The sequence below is a fragment of the Yarrowia lipolytica genome, chromosome 1F, assembly GCF_001761485.1.
Source record: "Yarrowia lipolytica chromosome 1F, complete sequence".
Classification (NCBI taxonomy): Eukaryota; Fungi; Ascomycota; class Dipodascomycetes; order Dipodascales; genus Yarrowia; species Yarrowia lipolytica.
Genome location: NC_090775.1, coordinates 1,621,184 through 1,641,362, shown reverse-complemented (window position 1 = coordinate 1,641,362; position 20,179 = coordinate 1,621,184). Strand labels below are relative to the sequence as shown.

The 20,179-nt window shown below is 46.4% G+C and overlaps 12 protein-coding genes across 12 annotated transcripts, besides 1 other annotated feature; 7 read left to right on the top strand and 5 right to left on the bottom strand.

The window, feature by feature from the left end:
• Nucleotides 1-3,362: 3,362 nt before the first annotated feature.
• Nucleotides 3,363-3,715, bottom strand: YALI1_F16376g (uncharacterized protein; the record flags this gene model as incomplete). Its single annotated transcript, XM_068283360.1, has 2 exons — nucleotides 3,363-3,507; nucleotides 3,573-3,715. 2 exons carry the CDS (start codon nucleotides 3,713-3,715, stop codon nucleotides 3,363-3,365), a joined length of 288 nt encoding a protein of 95 aa, XP_068139461.1.
• A 28-nt stretch (nucleotides 3,716-3,743) lies between these two features.
• On the bottom strand, nucleotides 3,744-4,030 carry YALI1_F16373g (uncharacterized protein; the record flags this gene model as incomplete). Its single annotated transcript, XM_068283359.1, has 2 exons — nucleotides 3,744-3,893; nucleotides 3,944-4,030. The coding sequence occupies 2 exons, from the start codon at nucleotides 4,028-4,030 to the stop codon at nucleotides 3,744-3,746; spliced, it is 237 nt and encodes a 78-aa protein (XP_068139460.1).
• A 148-nt stretch (nucleotides 4,031-4,178) lies between these two features.
• Nucleotides 4,179-4,603, top strand: YALI1_F16369g (uncharacterized protein; the record flags this gene model as incomplete). The annotated part of the gene is made up of 3 exons (XM_068283358.1): nucleotides 4,179-4,245; nucleotides 4,304-4,347; nucleotides 4,391-4,603. The coding sequence occupies 3 exons, from the start codon at nucleotides 4,179-4,181 to the stop codon at nucleotides 4,601-4,603; spliced, it is 324 nt and encodes a 107-aa protein (XP_068139459.1).
• Nucleotides 4,604-4,644: 41 nt separating this feature from the next.
• Nucleotides 4,645-5,066, top strand: YALI1_F16366g (uncharacterized protein; the record flags this gene model as incomplete). Its single annotated transcript, XM_068283357.1, has 2 exons — nucleotides 4,645-4,685; nucleotides 4,739-5,066. The coding sequence occupies 2 exons, from the start codon at nucleotides 4,645-4,647 to the stop codon at nucleotides 5,064-5,066; spliced, it is 369 nt and encodes a 122-aa protein (XP_068139458.1).
• A 986-nt stretch (nucleotides 5,067-6,052) lies between these two features.
• Nucleotides 6,053-6,329: a sequence feature (Compare to YALI0F12309s, Centromere Cen0F YALI1F centromere; YALI1_F16350g).
• A 121-nt stretch (nucleotides 6,330-6,450) lies between these two features.
• On the top strand, nucleotides 6,451-6,833 carry YALI1_F16348g (uncharacterized protein; the record flags this gene model as incomplete). The annotated part of the gene is made up of 2 exons (XM_068283356.1): nucleotides 6,451-6,503; nucleotides 6,554-6,833. 2 exons carry the CDS (start codon nucleotides 6,451-6,453, stop codon nucleotides 6,831-6,833), a joined length of 333 nt encoding a protein of 110 aa, XP_068139457.1.
• A 5,022-nt stretch (nucleotides 6,834-11,855) lies between these two features.
• On the top strand, nucleotides 11,856-12,459 carry YALI1_F16293g (uncharacterized protein; the record flags this gene model as incomplete). Its single annotated transcript, XM_068283355.1, has 2 exons — nucleotides 11,856-11,945; nucleotides 11,989-12,459. The coding sequence occupies 2 exons, from the start codon at nucleotides 11,856-11,858 to the stop codon at nucleotides 12,457-12,459; spliced, it is 561 nt and encodes a 186-aa protein (XP_068139456.1).
• Nucleotides 12,460-14,345: 1,886 nt separating this feature from the next.
• Nucleotides 14,346-15,656, top strand: YALI1_F16270g (uncharacterized protein; the record flags this gene model as incomplete). The annotated part of the gene is made up of 1 exon (XM_505325.3): nucleotides 14,346-15,656. One exon carries the CDS (start codon nucleotides 14,346-14,348, stop codon nucleotides 15,654-15,656), a length of 1,311 nt encoding a protein of 436 aa, XP_505325.3.
• A 97-nt stretch (nucleotides 15,657-15,753) lies between these two features.
• On the bottom strand, nucleotides 15,754-16,377 carry YALI1_F16249g (uncharacterized protein; the record flags this gene model as incomplete). The annotated part of the gene is made up of 2 exons (XM_068283354.1): nucleotides 15,754-16,137; nucleotides 16,288-16,377. 2 exons carry the CDS (start codon nucleotides 16,375-16,377, stop codon nucleotides 15,754-15,756), a joined length of 474 nt encoding a protein of 157 aa, XP_068139455.1.
• Nucleotides 16,378-17,639: 1,262 nt separating this feature from the next.
• Nucleotides 17,640-17,941, bottom strand: YALI1_F16234g (uncharacterized protein; the record flags this gene model as incomplete). The annotated part of the gene is made up of 2 exons (XM_068283353.1): nucleotides 17,640-17,763; nucleotides 17,823-17,941. 2 exons carry the CDS (start codon nucleotides 17,939-17,941, stop codon nucleotides 17,640-17,642), a joined length of 243 nt encoding a protein of 80 aa, XP_068139454.1.
• A 74-nt stretch (nucleotides 17,942-18,015) lies between these two features.
• YALI1_F16232g (uncharacterized protein) lies at nucleotides 18,016-18,268 on the top strand (the record flags this gene model as incomplete). Its single annotated transcript, XM_068283352.1, has 2 exons — nucleotides 18,016-18,114; nucleotides 18,158-18,268. 2 exons carry the CDS (start codon nucleotides 18,016-18,018, stop codon nucleotides 18,266-18,268), a joined length of 210 nt encoding a protein of 69 aa, XP_068139453.1.
• A 40-nt stretch (nucleotides 18,269-18,308) lies between these two features.
• Nucleotides 18,309-18,854, bottom strand: YALI1_F16225g (uncharacterized protein; the record flags this gene model as incomplete). Its single annotated transcript, XM_068283351.1, has 1 exon — nucleotides 18,309-18,854. One exon carries the CDS (start codon nucleotides 18,852-18,854, stop codon nucleotides 18,309-18,311), a length of 546 nt encoding a protein of 181 aa, XP_068139452.1.
• Nucleotides 18,855-18,902: 48 nt separating this feature from the next.
• On the top strand, nucleotides 18,903-19,942 carry YALI1_F16218g (uncharacterized protein; the record flags this gene model as incomplete). Its single annotated transcript, XM_068283350.1, has 3 exons — nucleotides 18,903-18,993; nucleotides 19,045-19,479; nucleotides 19,527-19,942. 3 exons carry the CDS (start codon nucleotides 18,903-18,905, stop codon nucleotides 19,940-19,942), a joined length of 942 nt encoding a protein of 313 aa, XP_068139451.1.
• Nucleotides 19,943-20,179: the final 237 nt, after the last annotated feature.

The window sequence follows — 20,179 nt, the reverse complement described above, 5'->3', positions numbered from 1 at the left end:
CGATTTTTAGTCTGATTTTTGTACAGTATACCGTATCTTCAGCTCTTATGGCAAGTAATATCGAGGAACCAGCATCATATCGGACCCCGATTCTTTCACCGACATTTCGACAAACTTTTTTTTTTTTTTTTTTTTTTTTTTTTTTTGACACAGTTTGACACGTAATCATTTCAAACGGACACTTTCAATACCACCAGAAAGACGTCTCCATGGAGATTGCAGCAGTTGTATTGCTGTTCCTCCACGAGCCCGTCTCCAGATGCCTCTGAAAGGAGCAGGACTGATTTGGAGCAAGTAAGTAGAAAGAGTCGGATCAAGAGTTGGAAAATGGCAGAAATGGAGGATAATGACAAAAAACCAATCGGAACTCGTTTTCTAAACTCGTCTGAACTTGTTAGAACTCGTCTGAACTCGCCAGAGTGCTGCTGACTCCAACTATCCTCCAACCATCTCATCTACCACCCAGACCCTCTATTTGAGGCAATTTATGTTATGACACTTGCTAGAGCAATATTAGGAGTGGTTAACAAGTCCACAATCCGCAATTTACTTCTTATATATTTTTGTATATTTTTTTATATTATATATATTTTTTTTTCTTCTATTTTTTCTATTTTTATTTTTTCTTTCTTCATGGCCTGAAAAAGAGACATTCTGGGTTCATAGACATGGTTTTTCACAAAAGTAATACCATCTAGAGTTGTTCCTCGTAGAGATTGAGTCCGGAAGTGCCGGATTTTGCACTTTTCCCCTCCCATTTCTGTTTCCATTTTTTTTTCTCATCGGTTTTTGTTTTTCTCTCAGTTTGCAGCATACTTTGGACGGGACAAAACCTGGCTCTGCAGCCCGATCTGAGACCGCAGAGGAGAAGCGGACTACATCATCCGATAGCTGGAGTCTTTGCGGTCATTTTTATCGACTCGGATTATCTCTATATTTTAAACTGCGTTTTTTGGCCTCTTCGCCAAAGCTGCGCTCTGATTGCTGTCAGCCACGAACCATGCTGATAGAAGTGATGTAGATGGTTCCAAGGTTGTTTTGGTTGCTGTCAGAGTTATTTTTGGGCCGCTGTCGGTGTATTTTTGAACTCCATGTGGAATTGGGGTCACTCGAAGTGCCACTGACTCTCACGGGTTGGACTTTTACGACACTACGAGCACGGAATACCGGTATTATAAGATGGATGGGATTACTACCGGTGCAAGTCTCAGATGGAGCATATTTCAACCACCGAATGAGACGGTAAAAAGACCGAATGACAGCTTGGGGACAGTTTCAATGACGTACTCGTTCTGTCGACTGCGTTCGTCCGACCATTCAGCCGCTCAAAGCAACCGACAGCAAAATCAAATCTGTCTTAAATGCCGGTCTCAGTTCGTCTTCGGATCCTCTAACTGCATTTCCGACCCCGGTCCACCTTCAACTTGCTGTTCCTGATGTTACTTTGGTTGGTGGTCAGTGAGTACCGTCTATAGAGGCAAAAAGTGACGTAAGAGGCGACAAGTTGCAACTAAAGACGACCGTGCAACCACAGAAAGCCTCTAGACAAGCGGAAATGGCAATAACCCCAACCCACAAGATCCATCCGCCATTGCAAGTCAGCATCAGTGAAAATCCGTTCTGCTGTGGAATCCGTTCTGCAGTCGCAATTCGAAAATTGTATCACCGTCAATCCTCGGTCGCCTCTCAGAAAAGAACCTCCAGTTGAAAAACGAGCTTGTCGAGCGATGGAGAACGTCACATGTAGTTTTTGAAACTAGTTTCTGATCCTTGGTTGGTTCCAGATCCTTGGTTGGTTCCCAGACTGCAGACAGCGCAGAAAGCTTTTCCTTCTCTTACTAACAAGAACCGCACAAAAAATGCCATTCTCTCGTCACCAAATGTTTTGTAAAGCGGGTAAATCTCCCGCGGCCGTCTGGTGGTTTCAAAACGGGTCTAAAACCGCCCCTCCCGACCTCGGCCGGAGCTACTTGACGTTATGCTTGATTGTCTTTATTTCCATTCTGAGAAGCGCAAAACCGAGGTTCGAAACGGGCGAGTTCGGGGGTCGAATCCCGCTCGCCATCAGTCACCACCGTCGGTTTTAGGCGGCTTTTCGCCATCTTTTTACCGTCAGTTTCGGACCCCGGTCCTCCAAAACACTATCTGCTGGTACTGTAGATACTGTACCGGGATAGTAGTGGTTGTAGTGGAGCTGCTGACTCTGTTGAAGCTCCAGGAGTTGCTCGAGTCGGCATTTATAACCGTCTGTCGAACTTTTCTATATCAAAAGAATCGCTTTTTTACCGTTTCACCGGGTTGCTACTTTGCCGCTATTTAACCGACCATGCTATCCCCACAATCCCACTGCAGCAAATCCACAGTTCCTCCTGACCACCGCCGACATTGGCAAAATGCCCAGAGGAGCGCGGAGAACAGACTGAACGACTCTGCACTGCCGCAGCGGCTTTCTGGCGGCTTTTGTATGAGTATTTACGGGAGATTAGTCAGCAAAGAGAGAGGAATCCGGCGACTCAGGGAGGTTCCTGGGGCACGATTGACGTGGGTGACACGGCTCTGATGTCGTTTACACGCTTATGATGCTGCTTGGACCCTTCTGACGCGGTTTTAGCCAGCTCGAGTTGGGTCTTTGTGTGCAGTGAGACCGACTCTGAAACGACGAAAACCACTCTCTGGAGACCAAAGAGTACTCAAAAGAACTCTATGAGACCGCCAAATCAAAAGACAACTGCTCAACTTTTTCTGGAGTCGCCTGCTCCTTCTTGGAGCTGTCTCGATCCCCCCTGTTTGTCCACAAAAAGTGCCATCTGGATGTGTCACCAAATACAGAATCTGCGGTCAGAGATATTCAAAAAACGGCCGAAACTCTCCTCCAGCGCCTCTTCAACTTTTCAGCAACTCTAGACGTCTACAGACTCACTTTCTGACTAGAATCCGTTGGTCCACAACATCACCAGCATCTCGTTACGTTAGGTCTGAAACAGCCACTCCAACGAACCAAACAGCATCAAAAACACTCTCCAGCGACTCCAAAACAACTTTGAAAAGACCTCACAATTCATCGTGGCCTCTGAGATGTCCACAGATCGATCCTTAGCCTCCACGGGAACTCTGGCTTCTTTTATGACCTCTAGTTATGGAGTTGTGATGGAGTTATGATGGAGCTATTGAGATCTGTTCTAGGGGCAACATCATGACCTCTAATGAACTGCCTGTGGGTCCAGAAGACTCAAACCGTTCTTCCTGCTGCTCTTCCAGCCATCTGAAACACCTCTACAACTTCCCGTCACCAGAACGAGACATTATGAGACATTGTGAGGGAATGTACTGGTAGTACAGAATGAGTGAAAAAACCCCAAATATCAAAAAAAAAGTACACCACTAACTACAGAGAAACCACTTGAGACAACACACTTGGTCGCATGACCCACATATACCTCGCCATTTCTCTTTTCCTCCTTCTTGAGCAGTAATCTAACATCTACCCTATGTTCTACTCCACCAGCCCTGTCCAGCCCCCCTTATTTCCGACGGTTTCCTCTGGTCTCACGTGACACCAGCCGATGTCTCACGTGACTCTTCTGGTGATAACGAGACCTAACGACTCACTTTCCAATCTCCACGGAGTTTGTTTAGTCAGCATTAGTACCAGCGATGCTGTCGATCGTGACCCTTCAGGTGAGATACACGCCACTGGCTGGCCATGTTCTGACATGATTTGTTTGATTGATTGTTTCTAACTTTCATGATTTCTTTTCTTTATCCGCAGAATTCCTCGCAGATATGCGAACCACCAATCGCCTATTGCTTATCGCCTCCCCGCCTATCGCCAATCGCCCATCGCCAATCGCCCATCGCCAATTGCCTACCGCCAATCGCCTACCGCCAAACCGCTACGAGTATAAAACTTCCTACTGACTGTCGATTATAAGTCTCATCCCACTTCTTCTTCTCGTCTCAATTTGATTCCCGCTTTTTCAATTTCCGATTTCCGATTTTTCAATTTTTTCCCGCTCGATTTTCCCTTCATTTTCGCTCAATTTTCCAGAAAAATCAATTTTATTTCCGAAAACCGCCCACCAATAACCAACGCCAACCAACTCCACCCTGCTCCCCAATCCCTCCTCAGCGCTCCCCAAACGTTACTTTGCTGCGGGGATACCGATACTCAGGTGATCATGTCATCGCCCGGAGTCTCACAAGCAGTCTTTGGGACCCCCCACGCTTTTGCGCCTCCAGAACCATGTTGCCTCCATCATCTGTTGATTAAATGTCATGCGAAAAGTGGATTCTAGAGTTTGAGTCGCTTCCGTTTCTCCTCTTATAATTAGTCATCCAACCCCACTAGTTGACCCTCCACTGCTCAACTCTCCCCTAGTCAACTCCCCAGTTGTCAACCAAGCCCTCGCCAACTCCGCCTCTTGACTGTCTCAAACCCAGACTCCACTCCAGTCTCCTAGGTCGCCGCTACTGTCTTGGAAACCACGGGAAATTTTCACAAAAAGACCGCAGCCGAGTCTATGGGGACCAAAGTGACACCAACCAAAGTCAAGGATGCGTTGCAGCGCTAGCCAAGGTTCCGCAAAACCCTGACTGTCGCTAGAGTTGTTTGTTCTTTGTACCAGGCCCCAAGAGTGGAGGTTTATGGTTCTTTGGCTTGTCTTTTTGGCGCTTTTGCGGTCGCGGTCGCCTGTTCCTGCATTTTCGCACAAAGAAAACCAAATCTAACATGAAATAGAGCAACGAAAAGCCCAACTCTGGCGGTCAGTTTCACTCAGAGTCGCTGCAGGTTGCTGGCCCCATTGTTGCACAGAGTTGTGTCTCTTTGTGCGCTAGCTGACGTTACAGTCGGTGCTCTGGTCACATGGGATGCACGTCCGAGTCCAAACTGTGTCAGACGAGCGTCAATATCGGCGCTAAATTGCCTTTGGGTCCTTCTCGGTCATTGTTTTCCGATGTTGTCTTTCAACCTGTCTTTTCACCCTGTTTTACTTGCTTCATTACCTTCCGGTCAATGCGGCTTGAGGGAGTGCGATCGACATTGGTGCATTTGGCGAGTTAGATGAGGTGGTAAGGAACTCTTTTCTTATCATTTCTCTGTCCTCTCTTTTCTGGAGTTCTTCCATCGAATCCCTAGGACTTGCTGATTCATCCAGCACTCCCCACCTGACTCATCCCGTCAGCAACACAGGATGAACCGAGTTGTCTAGAAACAAAAAAATCTCAATCAATTAACAGCTTTGTTTTGCCGCCCCTTTCTCCCGCCCCTTCCCCCCTTCCCGCTTAGTCACCAATGGTCAAAGATCAACGATCGCTCGCAACCTGAGACATATTGCTGGGGGGCTGGCAACGAGACAATATGCTTGAAATATGGTTGAAACAGGTTCCAGCCCTGTGATTGTTTGCTGTCGGGGAACACGTGGGTTCTGTGTTCCTTCACGTGGCGGCTTGCGGATGCTCGCTGACCCGGAACATTGTTTTTCCCCCTTTTTTCCCTTTTTTTTTCGTCTTTTTTTCCGTCTTTTTTCCGTCCTCAGTCCCGGGCCTCAGTCCCCGGTCCTCAATCTGCCGTCTCATCTGGGGTATTTTCCGAGCGCGGAACACGCAGAAAACACGCGGAAAACACGTGACTTCACACGGGTATTATTTCCTCACGTGTGGCATGTTCCACTGTGTCTGAACTTCTGTCTCAGAAGGTGGTGATAAGAGAGCAGGAAAAGGTTGGTGGAGTGCAGATTGATGAGTAAGTAAGAAGAAATAAAAGAAAAGAAAAGATAAGAAAAGAAAAGATAACTACTAAAATGTATAAAAATCTGGAAAAAATGAATATATTATACAAACCAAAATGAACACAAATACAGACCAAATGAGCACAAAAAACAAGTCCAAACAGACACAAATTTCCATCTCTTCAGCTCTAACTCACCATCAAGGCAGTGTCTCACAACCGGGCTGGTTAAACAAATGATGGCCATCAATATTGCCAAAAAAACATGCAATTGGCCATGATTTGTTGCTGCCAATGTTGATATTGTTGCTGAATATTGCTTGATCACGTGACCATACCCAGCCCCGTGACTTCCTCCAACAGACACAAAAAGGGGACAGATATAGATACGAACATGAGTCTTAAGTCAACAATTCGCCAAAGGATCGCTGTCCAATGCCACGTGACTTGTACCACCCATTCACTAATTCTGATCACGTGACTTAATCCACTCTACGTGACCCAATTCATCGCCCCACGTGACTCTCGACCACAAGTCATGAACACACACGGTCTGCGGCCGAAACCTAGCCCAAGCCAGCCATACAGTCACGTGATACATATCGATATCTGAGACTCGATTCACGTGACAACTTTCAGATATCTCCTCGCCGACTCACGTGACTCTCACACAGAGCCGCAACGTCGTCATTCTGCCTCTGAGGTCGCTACTGGATGCCATCATGAGCATGAGTAGCACTGAAACAAGTACGTTGTTTGGGGTCGCAGCGGTCACGTGATCTACTATATATCCAGTCACGTGACATGAATACGACGATTGTCCAGTGTACAGGGACGAATACTGTACATTGCGAGTACGAGTAGTACTACAGTTTCCACTTTCTCATCACTTAGGACCGACCAACGATCAGCGGAGTTTTTTTTCTTTTTTTTCTTCTATTTCCCTCTATTTTCCTCTATTTTTCTTCATCATCGTTCCTCTATTTTTATTAACCAAATCCCCCACGCATCTGAGACCTGGACGGCATTTGGAGGATTGTCTGGTGGAAAAAGCCTCTTTCTGACAGCTTCCAGCGCTCTCGAACATTTATTTCCCCCGAGGTAGGTCCGATGGCGTCGTGGAATGATTTAGCGGCATTTTCAAACCGTATCGTCAGCTGTCAGATGTGAGTTTAGTCGAGGAGTTGCAATCACATGTCAGATGTCAAATGCCGCACTACAAGTAGTTGTAGTTTGATGACATGTGATGATGGCATTAGTGTGGACTAGTGAATGTAATAGTTGGATAGTGTTATTTTTCGGTGGGGTAGAGTCTTTTTTTGGCAGTTTATATTTTATATTTTATATTTTTTGTTGCATTTTATATTTTTTGCATTTTTTTAGCATTTGTTTTTGACAGTTTTTCCAGCTATTCTCCGGAATGGATTTGCTCATCGCGTCTAACATATATTTACATGTATTTTCCATCTGTTTAATCAATTAATTAATATATTCACCGTATCATTACCGCATTAATCATTATTAATTTAACAACTGATTCAAATTATTATTCCCCAACAATTATTTGTGTAAATGCACAAAAAAAACAACCCAGACAGATACGGCAAAACCTAGGGCTGCCGGAAACAACCGAAGTGTAGATACGATACATGCACAACCCAGCCCCGTCCTTCGCTGCAGAAACGACCGCTAGAACACGCACAACTCTTTTCCATAGTCGTGGCTATTTTCAAGCCGCTCGCGATGGCACAAAATGCCGGAGAGATGGAGCAAGTCAATTTCCAAGCCGCACCAACTCCTCCCAACGAGCCGCCGCATGAAACATATTTTCCGAGCCGCACGGCCGAGAGCTTTTTGACGCCGCACGGCATTTCCGAGCCGCACCACTTCTTCCCCTGGCCGAAAAACCTTGTATTTACGAGCCGCACAGTAGAGATCCCGCTGGAGACGACAAGTTGTCGGCGAAAAGGTGCACCAAAAAAAAGAGCACACAAACTGACTTCTTTTGGACGACATTTTTGATCGCTTTTCCCCCCAAGTTCGGTTAAATCTCGACTAAAAAAACCGTTGCCAACGGCCCCTCGCTAATCCAACAGAGATGCATATTCCAACGGCTTCGACGCACATCTGCACAACTATGCACGGAGTTCTTGGCCCCAGAAAATACCGCAAAACCGACCAATCGGAATCCACGCTCGCCGCAGACCCCAAATATACTCAGATCGTATTGAGCAGCCGTGCTCCGGGTATCTGCTTGCCCTCGGAACCTGTGTTCTGCAGTATTCTGCAATGCACCGGAAGCTTCTGGAAGCAACCCTAAAAGTTTAATATACAGATATTGGAAAAATAGCATTAGGGTTTACATCCTAATTTTCGGTTATGCAACACCATGCATACTTCTAACATTTATTTCCAAGCCGCACACCGGATCACAACTCCTCTCCGACGACGCCAGCAGCCCCATTATCGCCACCAGGACAAAGTAGGGCTCACAGAAAGTTTGCCAGAGGCCGCCTGCAGCCAGGCATGGGGGTTATTTCTCCCTCGAACAAAGAAAAACGTACCTTATACCCCCATTAGTCTTGAGGGTGCAGTTTTGCGGCGCTGCCGGACCCACTTTCGGCTGCAATTGCCCTCGACGAACCTTTGTGGCGTGTTTAAGAGCGCCTTGATGGCGAGGATCGGCCCCTCGGAGTTTCAGAGTGGCCGCTGCGGGACTTTTTCGCATTGTATCCAACACATGACACTTTTACGAGTAGTGAATGGCGCATTTTGGCGAATCTTGTCAGTAAAAAACCATTGAAAATGCTCAACCAGAGTCCCCAAAGTCCCCAAATTGACTCCAGGGTCCGATAGAATGCATACTACGAGCGATGTATAGATCAATATGTATGCAGGATGTGTATCCCCAGGTTCGGCTGTTGGGCCGATGGAAGCACGCGGAGTTGATACCTCGATTCTTCACACGTGCAGGTATCGATAAAACTTTGTCCTTTGGTAATAGCGGCTGATTTCAGAAATTTAGGCGAGATTTCATTTTCGCCCAGTTTCAGGGTTTTTTGTCGGTTTTACTTTTTTTTCTGGACCGCGCCAGACTGCCCGAAAAACAAGACAGCGCCACGAAAACACATTCCAACCCTCCATGGTGCCTTCACAGCCCGCCAGACATTCCAAAATGGGCACTAGATACGCCCAAACCGACTTTTGGAGATATGCAACAGGGTGTGTGAGACAGCCAGCCAGATTAGGTGTTTGGGGGGAGTCTATTTGGGATCTGAAACAACAACAAGGGCGATGGAGAGTGAGAATGAGGGTTTGTGGCTGCCTAATGTTTATCTTTGTGTCCCCATCTGTCTTTCGGGCGATTTCCGGGCGATTTCCGCCAGTTATTATTTTTCACATTTTTCACATTTTCGTTTTGGTTTTTTTTTCTTTTCTTCTTTTCGTCAAACTTTGGTTTGCAGTCTCTTTTTGGTTTAACTCGGGGGTTCTATCAAATGACAAACCTTGGAATTTCGTCGTGTTTTCCCCTTCTTTTTCTGTCCTTTTTTCGAAGCCGTTTTTTGCCCAAATATCCCGCTTTTTGAGTCTCTTTTGAGTCCCTTTTGAGTCCCTTAAAAGCCCCAAACGGACCCAAAAACAGCCCGCACGGCTGCACCGAACGTCACGTGACTCTAACCGAACGCCGAAAACTCCGACGAGCATTGTTCCTGCAGGCAACACTGTTGTGGTATGACTGGAGGACTCAAATAGGGTTTGACGAGGGTTTAAAGAGGGTTTAAGTAAGGTTTGACAAAGGTTTGAGCAAACTCACTTTGGGATCCCAATAAGATTCGCAATTAAGTTCTTCTTAAAGTTCAAAGCAAAGTTCAAACAAAGTTCCCACCAAACTCGCTTAAAGTTCATCCAGATTGACTTGAGGGTGAGGGGCGAAGGGCCAATGCAGAGGCCCCAAAGATGGCTTGCTCTTTGCTGTGTATTGAAAGAGGCAGGTTTAGTGCGATGTCGTGTAAGACGTCAGGGATAGGATACGCCCGGGAGCGGTTAGGGTTGTATTTTCTGTTTGATTTTGATTTTTTTGCAAGTTGTTTTTGCATTTTTTTAGAATTTTCTTTTGCATCTTTTTGCTTTATTCTTCGTCTTTTGTGAATTCCTCAGATATTAAACTAGCGTAGATATTAAATAGTATCTCTGGTTCTCAAAGTGGACAAGGCCGCGAATTTTAAAAAGAGCAAAACGAAAAAAGAAACAGAAGAAGAAAAGAAAAAGAAAAAGATAAAAAGAAAGATAGAACTGGCTAATTACCAAATCAGTGGAAAGTTAAGAAGCGCAAAATGGATAGAATGGGTGTACAATGAGAGGTGGAGTATATTCGATGTAGACAGGACCAAACGGGAAAAAAGGGAAAGAAGAAAAAAAATAAAACCGGAAAAAATAGAAGAAAAACAAACAAAACAAGACAGGAAGCTGGGAGGACCGACTGAACTGGTTGGAATATATATGTAATTGTTCATTGAGGTGTTTTGGTTGGAATTTGTGGAGTTGATCGGGTTCGGGATTCTGTGGGATTTTGCTGAAATTATGATGGAACAATTGATGCAAAATGAAGAGAATATTGGGGGAACTGGATTGAATCGATAGAGCGGGTTTTTTTTTTTAAAAGATATTAACTGATGCTCGACTCATAAACTGAGATGGAGCCCGAAAAAGTAATGTCAACTGTTGTTTTGATACATTTTAGATATATAACTATCTATATATCTATTTTTTTAAAAAAAAGTGTCCAAAATCATCAAAAATTAAATCACCGCAAAAATCATCAAAAAGCCCGAAAATAACACCAGCCCATATCCAAGCGCAAACCAACCCCCACATGCTATCTACCGGGCGGCTCCCGGCTATACGGATACGAGCAGATTTGCATTTTTTGCATCAGAAACTTCCAGGCAACCAGCTTAGACGAACACGAGCCTTCGAGGCATGAATACGGTCTCCTACGGCCTCATACGGCGTAAATACACCCTCATATGAATCTCACAGCTCTTCCGCAGCTCTGTTGCAGCCCTTTTGCAGCCCATTTGCAGTCTCCGATCGGCGGCAGATTCTTGGAAAAAAGTTGAGAAAAAAGTTGCGGGCAGACAACGCAGAGAAGCTGAAACGCAGACTGATATTTGCTAATGGAGTTGAGTTGGTAGCTCGAATTAAAAGGTGTGTTTTGAATGCCGCAAATGGTTTCAGAGTAGTCCAACGAATTCAATCGGAGAGAGGAGACTATACCGACCAACTGAGGGTTCCCCCAACGTTGTCTAGACGTTTATGGACTGTAGGAGTAACAAGAAATAGTTTTGAGTTGATTCAAACATTCCTGAAATAGATTAGAGTCAACTTGTGGACTTTTAAGCGTCTCATTAACTCATTCAGGGCCTTTTAATTCCTTTTGGCTGGTATGGAGTAGTACTCACAGATGATCTCTAGAGCCCTCAGAGCTTTCCAGAGTTCATTTTTACCGTCTGAGGAGATTCCAAAACGTATGAAGGACTCATTCGGTTGATCTGGACCTCTCTCAGATCGATGAGTATTTCTTTTGGAGGTCTGTAGTGTCCTCAGAGAATTGTTTCTAGAACTGATGATGACCATATCTGGAGCTCTCATACCTCTTAGACCCCTCTAGATAGTATTTCTGCCATTTAAGGACCTCTCAGACCCTCTCGATATCATTTTGGCCCTCCGACTAGTCTTAGATGTCTAGGGCTCTTTTTGAGTAATCTCAGCACTTTTAGAACCCCCAGATGAGTTTCTGAGGATCATTTGTCATTTCAAGTCATCATTTGTTACGCTCTGTAGTACAATCAGATGTCTCTTGAGATCACTTGAACTCCCTGGGTACCCTGTAGGGTCCATTTCAGCAGTCTGAACACACGCCCAACTCCATAGACCAGTTTTGAGCTCCTTAGGGTAATATAGACGATTTTCAGGGCTCAAAATGTTTCTATGGATTACATTTGCCATGTTCATCCGGCTTTGAGTCTCTGGAGCTTTCCTTACTAATCTCCAGTCCCCTCAGATATCTCCAGACCATTCAGACCGTTTCAGACCATTAAGAGCGGTGGTGTATTGACGCAATCAAATGAAAATATCACATTCGAACTGTTTAATGATATCACCTGATTGGAGTGGATCCAGAGGTCGCCGGAGTCAGAAATCTAAGACTTTAGTGGTGGAAAGAGGGCGGATAAAAGTCGGTATGATTGGGCTGAAAGAGGCGCCGAAAGACGCCAAAGACCCCAAAAGGCGCAATTAATGTGAAGAAAAACCACCTCAATCCACTCAAACCACTCAAACCACTCACCCCACTCAGTGACGGCATTTACTCAACAAATAACAACCTAGACCGACGGCTCAAGACAACATTTCTCAACATGCAAACGACTCGAATCGGCCCCTTTTATTTTCCAAATCGAACCAGGGTGATTACCTGCCCGACAGCAGGCATTGTCTTCGATCGTTTCCGCAGTTCCCCCGCTCCAGGGCTTCCGTTTCCGATTCTACAGGTGTTACCTTGTCTCAGAAACGAGCGAGTGAAAAAGACGCAGAAATATGGACTGAAAAGTTCTCAGACGAGTATGAATAGACGGGGCGACTTATTCATTCGATTGGGAGCGCTTGAAAAAGGTCTTCGTAGTTCATTTCCGAGTTTTACGGCAGTTCAGAGGTACCAAAATCATTTTTAATAATAAAATCAATAAAAATAGATCAATAAAAATAAATCAATAAAGAATCAATAATAAATAGATAGAGAACAATAAAAGTGCTTAAGATACTTCTAAAATCCAAATCAACACTAGATAATGGCGAGACATTGATACACATTGCCAGGACTATGGATCTTTTTCCTAATGTCGTAACCAAAGTGCATTTCCAAATCGGTATTTGGGAATAAATAAATAAAATAAATACATCTATTTTTTTAAATAAATGAATAAATAGTAAGCCAACATCGCCTTCCAATGCGTCCTCGTTTCGATACGCAGTCTCGCAGGCTCTTGCCGCAGGTTTACAAGCAAGCGAATCTTCTGGAATACCGAAAGTGAATTAACGAATTAATAATTTAAATGAAATGAAATGAAATGAAATGAAATAAATGAAATAAAAAATAAATAACTAGAATAATCAAAAGCGACAAATAAATACAAAACTAAATACACAACTAAATACACAAATATATCCCGAAAACGCCAAAAAACCAACTCCCTCATCGTAGGAAAATTTGCTGCTATAATACCGCGCGTTGTGGCGCATATGCGCCACATTTTCAGCCACAGCTAGTATGCACTCAGAATTTTTCCAATACATACACACATGACCACGCTGGACCTTAGCCCGCCGTTTTTTAGCCCTCCTATTGCCATGGCAACGGCCACTTCCCCTCCTCCCCCTCTCTCTAGTCCAGTCCCACTTACTAAGCCGTTTGGTTTCATCTAGTCTTACCTAGTACGTCACATGTGTCAGGTTAAAGTTTACTCATCACCCCATTTTTGACGCACCATAAAATTAAGATTTATACCAAAACCTAATCTTAAACCCTGCAGAAATTTGGGGAGGGGATATTTAAAGTTTTGACAATGGAGTAGGAAATACCACTCAAGAAGTAGCTTGTTGAATTGTTAAGTATTATGTTTTTAAAAATCCGATTTGAAATCGGCTATATAATCATTCTGAAACAGTCCATATCATTTTTTGAACAAAGAAATACAGTTTGCTGCAGATCTCGAAGGTATCTGCATAAATGCGCAGGTGTACATTTTCTTTGTCCGGATTAGGCTTATGGTAGGCCATTGATAAACTTTGTGCTGAACCTTATACAATGTTTCTAGCATGCTTGTCCGCCGCTTGATCTGACTGAGGCCCAGCCGAGAGCAAATGGACTTTGGCTTTGTGTGTGTTTCCCAAAGCGGTATATGTGAGGTGTTTTTGACCTCAAACCAGGAAAATGGAGCAAAATGGTTAGATAATTGGATTAAATAATAATAAATAAAGAAATAATACAAGAAATTAATTAAATTAATAATTAAAAATACAAGAAAAAAATTGGATCTGGTTTTTGAAAAATCCTTTTTATGTCTGGAATAATGGTAGGTATTTTCTGGCCTTTTATGGGCATCTCAGAATCAATTTCTGGTCATTTTAATTAACGATTTTTTAATGATTTGTTCTTTTAATTCATTTTGTGTTTCCGGTTCTCTTTGTCTGGTCTCTGGGTGGTGCTCTGTTCCGTTTGCTTTGCGATTTTTGGAACCCTCCAACCTACGTCGCAGAGCGGCGGGCAACATCGCTCCACAAAAGTAAAATAGTCTGTTTGGGAAACTTTGAGTTATGCAAGATAGCAAGCGGTTATAAAGGTAGGCTCTTGTCACCATGTAAATGCTCCACACCACCTGTTGCCGTTGACTGTGATTTTCCCATCACGATCGCAATCGCTCTTTGCCCATCGCCAATCAGCCCATACTCACTCTTCTGAACCCAGGTAGTGCTCTAATTGCCCATTGCTCACTGCTTATTGCTCACTGCTCAACCCACTGCTCAGCTCATTGCTCATCGCCCAATTGGCCTCCAGAACATGTACGACTTTCTGGTGCTCCCCGAGTTTTCCGAGTCCGACTTGGACCTGGGATACGACCATTCCAACGTGGCCAACGCCTTTCCCGAGCAGCTCACCGACTCCATAGGTGGCAACACCTTTGCCGGGTTGTTGGACACAGATGTGAGAGAGAGAGGAAGAAACGAGAACGACACAAACATGTTTGGAGTCACATCTCTCGACTCAGCTCCGGTTGCCCTCGACTCAGCTCCTGTTGCCACCGACTCAGTGCCTACCTCCGCCACCACCACCTCCTCCACCGACTTTTTTCCGTACTACACATACGACTCGTCCGCCATGGCGATTGATGACGTGGTGTTTCCCGCCATGCTGTCGCCGTCCATGTCTTCGGAGGGCACGTCGCCCACGCTCATGTCGTCGGACTCGCTGTTCGATCAGTCGTACGACTTTGACAAGTCACAGACCGGAGGTGGAGTGACACAGAGTCTAAGTGGGGGAGTGACACAGAACCACGGAGTCACACAAAACCAAAGCCACAACTCCAAAGACAAGGATCTCGAGCTCGACTCGTTCATGCCAATGTCTTTGCGTCAGCCTCTCCATGTGTCTCCTCTCCAGACGTCTCCTCTCCAGACGTCTCCTCTCCAGACGTCTCCCCTCCAGACGTCCCCCATTGCCTGCCAACCGACCCCCGTCCATTCCCGCTCGCAGTCCTACTCTCTTCCGTACGATCCTGCCCCCGCACTGATCAACGGCAATCATACCCAGCAGTCCCACAACCACGTCGCAGGTGGTCACCACTCCCACAACCACAACCACAACCACAACCACAACCACAACCACAATGCTGGCCACTCCCACAATGTCGCCTCCAACAACCCCTCGCCAGACTCGTCGGAGTGCGAGTCTGATGACGACGAGGAAGAACTGTCGCTGGACGACTCTCCCTCGGCCCACGGCGTGCTGTTCAAAAACCTGTCGCAGGACGAACAGACAAAGTACCGCAAGTACCACTGCCCCGTGTGCAAAAAGTACTTTCGCCGGGACCTGCCGCGCCATCTGCGCATCCACCAGCGCGTGGCGCGGTTTGTGTGTCCCTACCCCCGGGACCAATGCTCGCACAAGCGGGGCCAGTTCAACCGGCCCTACGACTACAAGAAGCACCTGCTCCACTCGCATTTCCAGTTTGACGAGGCCAAGCTGGTACGTGGGTTCCGCGACCTCAAGTCCAAGCTCAGCCATTACGGCACCTGCAACTGTGGTCGTCGGTTCCGCGCAGACAAGTGGCTGGATGACCATGTCATGAAGTGTCTCAAGGAGATGAATTAAGGGGAGGCACACTCTGTCTACACTTTTGACCCTATATTTGCACTCATACAGGTTTCCAGATAGGACTATTTATTGTATATATTTATCGAGCTAGACTTTATGTGTTTTCAAATTGCTGTAGGTGAAAGTAGTTGTAGTTCTGTGGGTGTCGAAGGAGCTCTGAGGTTCTGCTGGCGCCAAATGAGCTCTGAAGCTCTCTGATCCCCGTGGATTCTGTTTTGGACCTTTTCCCCCACGAATTTGCCCACAAAACTGACGATCGATCGCATACATCGATCCCATTAATCGATATGCAAGCGGCCCATTCCACGGCTGTGATCACGTGGCGCAGACATAAAAGTAACGAAAGGCGAGAGAAGTTGCAAAGCACAAAAATAAAATGGCGTTGGTGGTTAGGGTGAGTTGAAAGAGGGAGATCGGGATTAGGATCGGGGTTGGGGGATCGGGGGGTAGTGGTTAGGGTGAGGGTTGTTGGAGTTGCCTATTTGTAGTCTCCGTTCGTACTGTAGTTGACCGTTTCCATGTTTTTGGTTCTGATTTGTTATGAAATGCTTCGCTAATTTCGCATCTTTCACCAAATCCCGATGTGCAATTGCTTATTGTCGGTGGCGTGGAAACGTGCATGGCTGACCTGATTTTCGGCAGGTCTTGCCACTCTTGTCGGCCGTTGTTGGTTGCTTTTTCCACGTCCAATGCACTCTATGTATGGCCGTGGAACCATGGTCGAGTGGAGAGTGGATCGGGAGTGAAGGGTTAGAGCAGTGCGAGTATTTGTGGTATTGGAACTTGTTGTTGTTGTTATTGTTGTTGTTATTGTTGTTGTTATTGTTGTTGTTGTCGTATTGCGTTCGTCGTCTCGCAGTTATCGGGTGTCATAAATCATCGTTGCAGCGTCATGCCATAATCAGTGGATGCGGGAATCGAACTTGGAATGCCGTCGACTAAATCGAACTTGGAGTTTGACGAAAGAATGCCGTCAACTGAATTGCAAGAGTCGAATCGAAACGGAGTCGACTTTGAACCAACTTTGAATCGACTTTGAATCGACTTTGAATCGACTTTGAATCGACTTTGAATCGACTTTGCTCCACAAATCAACCTCGAATCGACCCTGAACCTGAACAACTGCAATATCGCCGCATCCAGACCAACGTTATCGTGCATTAGTCGCATGCTTGTACCTGTCACAGTTTGAGTCTCAAGCGGGGATCCACAGAGGGTCTGCAGAGGTCCAGAGAAGTCCGGGGGTCTGGGAGACACCTGTTTGTGTTCAGTAGGCTAACAATAGGACCAGTCGACAATCGGTCGACGACCAACCGACTCCAATCGACGCCAATCGACGCCAATCGACGCCAATCGCTCCAGTTGCCTCTTGTGACCTGAGAATTCACCAGTGGTAGTCCAGAGACTGAGACATGAGACAATAGACAATAGACAAGCACAATCAGCGAGGCGAGACCAGCACCAGCGTCAGCGAGACCAGCACCAGCGTCAGCGAGACCAAACACCAGCAAAATCAGCACCAACACCAGCACAAACAGCAACAGGAAACACAACACCACCCACCCCACCACCACTCCACCACCCACTCCAACCACCACCAAAAACCCCCCATATCCTCGTCTCTTCTCTCCTTGTTCTTTTCTCCCCCTCCCTCCCCCCTCCCCTCATTGGCCCTTGGAGTTCCCCTCGTATCCAACCATATTGGTTTTTAGTCTGCATGCTAAATGGCGCGGGGAGGGGAACCGAACCCAAGACACTTCATCCGGTCAGCTGAGACATCACGTGGAGGGGTAGGAGGAGGCAAGATCCCCACCGGCCGAGAGTAGGCCATCGATGAGCCAGTGGAGACCCGACCAACCAAGACATCACGTGAACAAGATGGCTGAGACCGAGACATGACGTGAAAGCGAGCGGTGGAGCAAGACCAGCCGACAGAGACAGAGGAGCGACAGAGGCGGCGAGAGCAAAGCGAGAGTCGAGTTAATCGGAGAAAACGGTTTCACGTGGTATGTGTGAGTGAGTGAGTGTGAGTGAGTGTTGTACTACCGAGAAGGAGAACGAATGTGTTGGTCTGGTGGAGATTGAATGTGTTGGTCTGGTCTGTCTATAACTGTCCATGACTGTTATGTCAATGTAGATCTACTATGGCCGTAGTCACTGTACAGTAGCGTGACTCGAATTAGTGGGCGTTCTTGTCGTACTAAATCGGACATTTTTGTCGAACTCATCGGGGTTTTGTCACTCATTGGCGTTTTGTCACTCATTGGCGTTTTGTCACTCATGGGCGTTTTGTCAAACTAAATCGGACATTTTTGTTGACCCAGTTTGTTGACATTGCTGATATCATGCCCATATCATGCCCACCTCATTTTCCATAATCATCATTCAACTGTTGTTTCAGAACGCCCACTTGAACGCCACCTACCTTGTACTCCACCACCACCGTCACCTACTTGTACTCCACCACCGACTCTCCACGCACTCGGACGCTCCAAAAGTGGTGTGTTCCTCACCAACCGTGCCAGATTCGTGCGATTGACAGATTGTCAGTTTCACTTCACGGGCTGTCTCAGTGCCTCTTTGAGCTTAGCAGAGACGACAAACGATGACCAACGATGGTGGACGATGGCGAACGACGACAGACGAGCGCTAGGTGCCCATTTGATCTCCATTCATCTCTGTCCATGTGACCTCATTTGACCTCGTTTGACCACGTCGAAGTCGTTTCGTGAAACTGCCACTTGACCTCTGAAATCCGGTGGCAAATTTGTGTTTGTGTTTGAATCTCCAATTCGGACCAACTACACCACCCCCGCGACCACTGCGACCACCTGCGACCCACCGCCACCCACCTCGACCACCGCACCACCTCGACCACCGCAACCACCTCGACCACCGCAACCACCTCCTGTTCCTTCCACCGTCTTCGACCAACTGGGTTTGCGCAAACCAAAGAGGTAGCAGGGCCAGCGCGGTTGAAACATACATGTGAGACACGACAGACTCAAACAGACTCTGGACGACATTTATCGACAGTGCAGATGATAGATGACAGCTTGGAATGGAGACAGAAGCAACGACCAGGAGCAACCAGCTGCAGGAGCGTCGGGAGCAACCAGCGACGATCTGGAGCAGCGAGAGAGTCAGTGAAGGTGGAATAAGTCGCCGAAGCCCAAACCAAAGTCTAGCTCCCATACTCCTGTACATGCTCATGCTCGTACCAACACCGCACTCATTCGAGTAATGCTAGCAACTCGACTCGAGTCAGAGTTAGTCACAACTAAGTCCCTGCTGCCAGAGCAGCCAGATACGGACCCAAAAGCAGCCCATCAAGGTTACAGAAGCCATCAGTGAAGACAAGATGGATTCAACAGCGCTACAAGAGCCACCATTATCACCAATGCTACAAGAGTCACCTTTATCACCGATGCCACAACACAACCACTACCCCCACAGCAACAACAGCATCACCCCACCTCCTCTCCACTAATGATATCTTCGTATCCGTATACCTCGACTCCGTATCTCGGCTCAGCAAAGTTGCAGTTTGACCACTCGTACCTGCACTACCGACACTACCACATTGATTCTCTCCCCAAACGGAACGACTTAACCTCTCAGACATGTCTCAAGGGTAACCCAAGATCCAGATTAGCTCCGGGCCTGTTGGAGATGGAATGCGGAAAAAGGAATATCGTCGTTCCTGAGGCATCAAACACCCACACATTCCACTGCTTATTATTTTCGCCGCTGAGACCGCCGCTGAGACCACCGCCGAGACCGCCCGCCCAAACGACAAACCTCCGTCAGCCTTACTTCAGTCAGACAGAAACAAAACAAGTGTTGTCATGGTAACCGAAGAGAAAGGAAAGGTGGTGTGGATCACGGGATTTCCCTATTATTTGTGTCTTGTTTCTCTCTTTCACTTTTCCTCCCGTTTCCCGCCCATTTCCCGCCCATTTCCCCCTCCGAATTCCCCTCCCATTTTCCTCCGATATTTCCTCCAATTTTCCAACCAGTTGCTGAATAATCAGATCAGATCACTTCGGGAACCCTCCCCCCACTCCCCCACTCCCGCACCCGTACAAGGCAGGGTCCAAATGCACATAGCCCATGTATTAGGGCACGCTCCAGCGGCAGGTCAAGCTTCCAGATCAGGCCTACACAGACTAGGGTTGAGTCTCATTCAGGTTAATGAGAAATCCAAAAAGTGTAAACCAACCCTAACCCTAACGATAACACTAATACTAATTTCAAACCCAACCCAAACCCTAGACGTATGATAATCACCGCAAACAAAGCGCACAGGGAAAATTAAAGTCTATTTTGACCTCTTCTGTGTTAACCCTAACCCGATTCCATTTTGATCACCATGGAAAGGCAAAGCGCAAAAAGAAATCACTCGACTTGCTGGTGGGCACATTGAAACACAAGTATTTACAGTCTTGTCGATCTAGGGCGTCAGATCTGTTGATATTCCCAGACTGTTTCGTTTTGTCAATTTATCCAATTTATTTAGA